The sequence below is a fragment of the Rhinopithecus bieti genome, unplaced genomic scaffold, assembly GCF_001698545.2.
Source record: "Rhinopithecus bieti isolate Rb0 unplaced genomic scaffold, ASM169854v2 scaffold_17824, whole genome shotgun sequence".
In the NCBI taxonomy this organism is placed as follows: domain Eukaryota; kingdom Metazoa; phylum Chordata; class Mammalia; order Primates; family Cercopithecidae; genus Rhinopithecus; species Rhinopithecus bieti.
The window spans coordinates 53,977-61,074 of NW_016808861.1; the positions used below are offsets into that span (position 1 = coordinate 53,977).

Consider the following 7,098-nt stretch of genomic DNA (forward strand, 5'->3'; position numbering starts at 1 on the left):
AGTAAGCTCATAGCAGTTATTAAACACTTTGCCACATTCTTTAAAATCAGAATTTTTCTCAGTGTGAATTTTCTTATGTGCAATAAAGTGTGAGCAATGGTTGAAGAAGACTTTCCCATATTCTTCACATTTGTAGTGTTTCTCTCCAGTATGAATTATCTTGTGATTTCAATGGCTTGAGCAAGATTTAAGGACTTTGCCACATTCCTTACATTTGTAGGATTTCTCGATAGTAAAATTCTTACGTAGTAAGGTTTGAGCAGTGAGTAAAAGCTTCCCCACATTTTTTATACTTGCAGGATTTCTCTCTTCTTTGAACTCTCTTATGTTCATTAAGATGTGAGCATCATTTAAAAGCTTTGCCACATTCTTCACATTTATAGCGTTTGATGGGAGTATAAATTTTCTTATGTCTAGTAAGGTGTGAGCACCGATTAAAGGCTTTGCCACATTCTTCACAGTTGTGGGGTTTCTCTCCAGTGTGAATTCTCTTGTGTTTAGTAAGGATTGAGAACCTCTTAAACAGTTTGTCGCATTTTTCACATTTGTAGGGTTTCTCTCCACTATGAATTACCCTATGTTCAGCAAGAATTGATGGTGAGTTAAAAGTTTTGCCACATTCTTCACATTTAGAGGGCTTCTCTCCCGTATGGGTTCTCTCATGTATAGTAAGTAGGGAGCAGTGGTTGAAGGCTTTCCCACATTCTTTACATTTGTAGGTTTTCTTTCCAGTGTGAATTGTCTTATGTTTGGTGAGATGTGAGTGCCCGTTAAACACTCTGCCACATTCTTCACATCTATAGGGTTTTTCTCCAGTATGAATTTTCTTATGCCTAACAAAGGGCGAACACCAGTGAAAGGCTTTTCCACATTCTTCACATTTGTAGGGTTTCTCACCAGTGTGGATTCTCTTATGTATGTTTAGTAAGGCGAGCACCAGTTAAAAGCTTGCCACATTCTTCACATTTGTATGATTTCTCCTCCAGTGGAACCTCTAGTATAAGGATGAGAACCACTAAAGGTTTTGGCCACATTCCTCACATAGTAGAGTTCTCTTCAGAAATATCTTTGATAAGAAAGGCCTGAGTGAGATTTAAAGACCTTTACCACAGTGTACACATTTGAAAAGTTTCTCTGTAGAGTCTAGCTTTGTCCCTATTTAGATTGATGATTACTAAAGACTTTCACACATTATATATGGGAAAATTGCTGGTATGATTGACAAACACTGGTTAAGTCCATTATAAATTCCTTTTGGATCCTTACCCCACTTACCCCACATTTTCCCATCTTTCCTTAAGTGAAAATCCTCAAGTCCCACAGCTTCCAGATCTCTCAGTATCACCTTTTGGAATGAAACTTCATAGCCCTGTTCTGGAAAAGTCTTCAGTGTAAATGAGAAGACACAGCTGAAATATAAAATAACAAATATCCCACTTGTATTTTTCAGAGTCAGATACACACACTTACAAAGCTAACATAGAAAATTAAGAAAAGGACAGGAGACTACTAGATGCAGCTGGAAACACTCACTCCAAGGAGAGAAAACAAAATTTGAGTAAAACATCACACTTTAAACAGATCTTTTGAGAGAAAGCTAATCAGAAGAAAATGCAGACACTGTGGCTGAAGAGAAGATGGAAAGCTTCTCAAAGTCACGGGCCACCAGGACTGCCTTCCTAGATCACAGACCAGACTTAAGGGAAGATATGTGAAAAACCCCATGCAACAAGTCTAGCCACGGACCTCTGAGATCCACTTTGGTCCTCTCCCCTTGAAAGGCATTCCCACCTAAATCAGTCTGAGCACTTGATACAGAATCTCACATGGATCCCTATAAGCGTGAAATGCAAGGGGGAGCCACCGGAAGAATAGGCAGAAGGAACAGCTTAAACCGGTGGAAATCGAAGTTCACTGTGCGGCAGCTGTAGCTGACCATAGGTCCCATCCTCCGAGGCCTGCATCTTGCACTGAGGGAGATCCATCTCCTGCTCTGCCAGGATGAGAGGGAGCCAGGGTTGTAGCTATCCCATGGGGAGGGAACCTGAGGGAAATCTGATCCATGCACCACCAATTGCCTGCTGGGCATCTTCCAGAGACTACCCTGGCGCTCCTGCAGAAGGGTGCCCCAAGCCACAGCATTCCACTTACATCACAGATGGTGATTGACCCAAGGGCCAAGACAAATCCCATGGCCCCAGTGCCAGCCGCCCAGGTCTTCCCACCACAACCGACTAATAATATTCAGCGAAATGGGTCTTGAGCGCTGAAGGGGGGTAGAAGCCCACCTGTCAGCACACAGAGAAGAGGTGACATGGAACATGAGCCCAGCATGGGAACGGGTTCCCCTTCATTCACAGAATAACTGGAAGGTTGTGTCCCAGAAAGACCAGCCCATGGGCTCTATCCCGGAAACCTAGAGCCCTAGAAAACTGGAAAGCCCCTCCACCCATTTCAATGCAGATGGCTTGGACCAAACCTTACCAAATCCAGCCCTGCCCAGGGAAGACACTGGAGAACAGACCTGCGCTGAGTGGAGGACCACAAACGGGGGCCCCACACCCCAACTGCTGGACCAAAAATCCTGGGCCCCGCAGGTGCAATACTCGGTTGCAAACCCTGGGCAATTGCCTCCTGGTATTTCATCCTGAGCCCTGCATCACCAAACGACCACGACATTCCACCACTCTGCAGCAGCGCAGGTCCCTGATTAAAACGGTCTCCTGTGACCTAAAATGTAAAACTGTCCCTAAAGGAGGGGACAGAGACACCAAAACCTTCCTGAACCAAAGGAATGGGTGCCAGTGCATGCCAGTTGAAGGGAACATCACCAAGGCTCCAAAATAATTTGAGAGAAAACAATTACTCCGCACACCGATCCTTCCTCCCCCAGAACACTTCTTAAGGCCTTGATGTACTGGACTGAGCCTGAATTCCACCACCAACAAGATCTATGCTTCAAACGAAAGCACTCTATGAAATCCACCAGCAGGGAACTAATCTACACAGACCTAACAGAGGACTGCCTCTGAAACAACCTTAAATGACACCAACTGATTACACACAACATACACCACCCAGCCCCAAACCCTCAAGGAAAAAAAGGAATTAAAAAAAATTTTCCAAGCCCCATCCAAATCACAGAAAATTCAAAAGCAAAAGAAGCACCAGCTCCCTCAGATGAGACAGCAAAAGAACGCTGGCAATATAGAAAGCCAGAGTGTTTCATAACCTCAAAAGGATCTCATTAGTTCCTTTGAAAGAACCAAACACAACTTTAAAAATTGTAAATTTTACTACAGGACTTTCAAAATACAATGGAAAGCCTTAAAAACAGAATAGATTAAGCAGATGAAAATATTTCAGAGCTCAGAGACTGCTTCTTTATATCAACCCAGTCAGAAGACAGTGAAGAAAAAAGAATTCACTACAAACAAGCAAAGCTTCTGAGAAATACAGAATTATGTAAAGGGGTCAAACTTATGACTCATCAGTATTCCTGAGAGAGAAGGAAAAAAAACCAACCAACTTGGAAAACATACTTAAGGATATAATCTACGAAATATTTTCCCATCTTGGTAGACAGGTTGACATAAAGATATATGAAATTCAAGGAACTCCTTTGAGATACTATACAAGACAACCATCCCTAAGTAAAGTATAGTATCTGAATACTATACACATAGTATTCAGACTTTCCAAGGTCAACATGAAATAAAAAAATAAAAGGCAACTAGAGAAAAGGGTCATATTACCTAAAAAATGAATTCTATCAAACAGTGGACTTCCTCACAGAAACTTTACAATCTGGAAGATATTGGGGGGTCTGTTTTTAATATTTTTAAAGAAAGAGGCCGGGTGCAGTGGCTCATGCTTGTAATCCCAGCAATTTGGGAGGCCAAGGTGGGCGGATAACCTGAGCTCAGGAGTTTGAAACCACTCTGGGGAACATGGTGAAAGCCTGCCTCTATTAAACACAAAAAGTGAGCTGCCTGCCTCTATTAAATATAAAAAATCAGCCAGGTATGGTAGCGCTCACCTGTAGTCCCAGCTACTGTGGAGGCTGAGGCATGAGAATTGCTTGAGCCCCAGAGGTGGAGGTTGTAGTGAGCTGAGATTGCACCACTGCACTCCAGGCTGGGCCACAGAGTGAGACTCCATTTCAACAACAACAGCAACAAAAAGATTTTAAAAAAGAAAGAAATTCCAGTCAAGAATTTTATGTTCCAGCAAATTAAGTTTCATAAGCAAAGAATTCACAAGCAATCACTAAGTGAATTAACTACCACTCAACTGGCATCACAAGGTGCTTAAGGGTGTTCTAAACATGGAAATGGAAGAATGATACCTACTACCACAAAAACACACACAAGTACACAGCCCACAGACCCTACAAAGCAACTGCACAATCAAGACTACAGAGCACATGAAGCGAACAAAAACTAAGATATCAATATTAACCTTGAACACAGCAGTCTAAATGCTCCACTTAAAAGACACGAAGTGGTGGCCAGCCATGGCGGCTCCTGCCTGTAATCCCAGCACTTTGGGAGGCTGAGACAGGTGAATCACCTGAGGTCAGGAGTTTGAGACCAGCCTGGCCAACATGGCGAAACCCCGTCTCTACCAAAAATACAAAAATGAGCCCGTAGTGGTGACACGTGCCTGTAGTCCCAGCTACTCAGGAGGCTGAGGCAGGAGAATCACTTGAAACCGGGAGGCAGAGGTTTCAGGAAGCTGAGATCATGCCTGCACTCCACCCTGGGTGACAGAGTGAGACTCTGTCTCAAAAGAAAAATTTAAAAATTCTAAAAATTAAAAAAAAAATGACACAAAGTGGCAAGTCAGACTTAAAAAAAACAAGACTTAACCTTCTGCTGGCTTTAAAAAACTCATCTCACGTATAATGACACCCATAAACTCAAAGTAATGGGAAAAGTAACATCTATCACACAAATGGGGAAAAATCAACAAACAAAAAAATGCAGTGGTCACTATTCTTGTATTAATAAAACAGATTTTAAACCAACAATAGTAAAAAAGACAAACACATTACATACTAACAAAGGATTAATAAATAAATAGATAAATCAATAATATTTAACTATCCTGAATACGTATGCACCCAACATTGGCACACCCAGGTTTATAAAGCAATTATTACTGGACCTAAAAAAAAGACTTAGCCAGCCATCGTGGAAGACAACACCTTACAGATAGCATTACAGATCATCAAGGCAGAAAACTAACAAAGAAATTCTGGACTTAAACTCAGCACTTGACCAACTGGACCTCATAGACATCTACAGAATAATTCATCTAATGAACACATACATACATTCTCATCTGCGCACAGAACATACTTCAAGATTGACCACATGCTCAGTCATAAAACAAATTTCAAAAATCCAGAAAAATTGAAATTATCTCCTTGAAACAGAGTGAAATAAACTCAAAACTCAATAGCAAGAGGAACCCTCAAAACTACACAAATACAGAAAACAAAACAACTTATTCCGGAATGACTTTTGGGGAAACAATGAAATTAAGGCAGAAATCAGAAACTTATTTGAAACAAATAAAAATGGTGACGAGGCGGGGTGCGGTGGCTCACACCTGTAATCCCAGCACTTTGGGAGGCCGAGGCGGGCGGATCACGAGATCAGGGGTTCAAGACCAGCCTGGCCAACATAGTGAAACCCCATCTCTACTAAAAATACAAGAAATTAGCTGGGCATGGTAGCAGGTGCCTGTAATCCCAGCTACCTGGGAGAGTGAGGCAGGAGAATCACTTGAACCCAGGAGGCAGAGGTTGCAGTGAGTGGGAAATAGCGCCACTGCACTCCAGCCTGGGTGATAGAGTGAGACTCCGTCTCAAAAAAAAAAAAGTGACAAAATGTAACAAAACCTTGGAATGTGGCAAAAGCAGTGTTAGGAGGGTTTATAGCGCTAAACTTTTATATCAAGAAGATAGAAAGATCTCAAGTTAACAACCTGATACCTTGCATAAAGAAATCAGAAAAACAACAAAGTAAATCCAAAGCTAGAAGAAGAAAAGAAATAATTCAAATCAGAGCAGAACAAAAAAATATTGAAACCAAGAAAATCATTCAAATAATCAATAAAATAAGTTTTTCTAAAAGATAAACAAGATCACTAGATCACTAGCTAAGTTAACAAAGAAAAAAAAAAGATCCAAATAAGCACAATCAAAAATGACAAGCTATGAATAGACTAACAGACAACCTACTGGGAGAAAGTATTTGTAGACTACGCATCTGACAAGGGGCTAATGTTCACAATCTATAAGAAATTTAAATCTACAAGAAAAACAGAAATAATCTCATTAAAAAGTGGTCAAAGGACATGGTCATTTCTCGAAAGACATAAAAGCAGCCAAGAAACGTGAAAAAATGAGACAAAAAGGGAAAAAAAGAAGGACAAAACAGCAACAAAAATCAAAACAATCAATAACATGGCAATGGTTTCTCTATCAGAAACCCTTCTCTATCAGAAAATTAAATATTCATGGAATAAACTTCCCAATCAAAAGACATAAACTGGTATAAAAACAAGATTCAACTACATTCTTTGTACAAGATACTCACTTTCAATCTGAAGAAGACAATAGACCAAAAGAAGGATGGTACAAGTCATTCTCTTAGAATGTTAACCAAATCAGAAGAAACTAGGTCAAAATTATATAAGGCAAAATACATTTTAGGTCAAACACTGTTATAAAATATACTTTAGTCAAAATTCTCACAAGAGACAAAGAAGGACATTAAATAATAGTAAAAGGATTAATTTACTAGAAAACTATAACATATATATAATCATCAGGTTCCCAAATATATAAAGTAAACATTAACAAAATTGAAGAAATATACAGCAATATAATAATAGTAAGATATTTCAGGCCAGGCGCGGTGCCTCAAGCCTGTAATCCCAGCACTTTGGGAGGCCGAGACGGGCGGATCACGAGGTCAGGAGATCGAGATCATCCTGGCTAACACGGTGAAACCCCGTCTCTACTAAAAAAATACAAAAAACTAGCCGGGCGTGGTGGCAGGCGCCTGTAGTCCCAGCTACTCGGGA

General features: G+C 40.6%; 1 protein-coding gene and 1 pseudogene across 1 annotated transcript in view; both read right to left on the reverse strand.

Annotated features, from left to right (window-relative positions):
- Positions 1-241: 241 nt before the first annotated feature.
- On the reverse strand, positions 242-1,290 carry LOC108539164 (zinc finger protein 682-like; annotated as a pseudogene).
- Positions 1,291-1,298: 8 nt separating this feature from the next.
- LOC108539165 (zinc finger protein 682-like) overlaps positions 1,299-7,098 on the reverse strand; it is a 29,691-nt gene continuing 23,891 nt past the window's right edge. Inside the window, exon 4 of the mRNA XM_017887667.1 lies at positions 1,299-1,409. Within this exon, the coding sequence (XP_017743156.1) occupies positions 1,387-1,409 (23 nt within the window). The 3' untranslated portion in view covers positions 1,299-1,386. The remainder of the gene's footprint in view (positions 1,410-7,098) is intronic.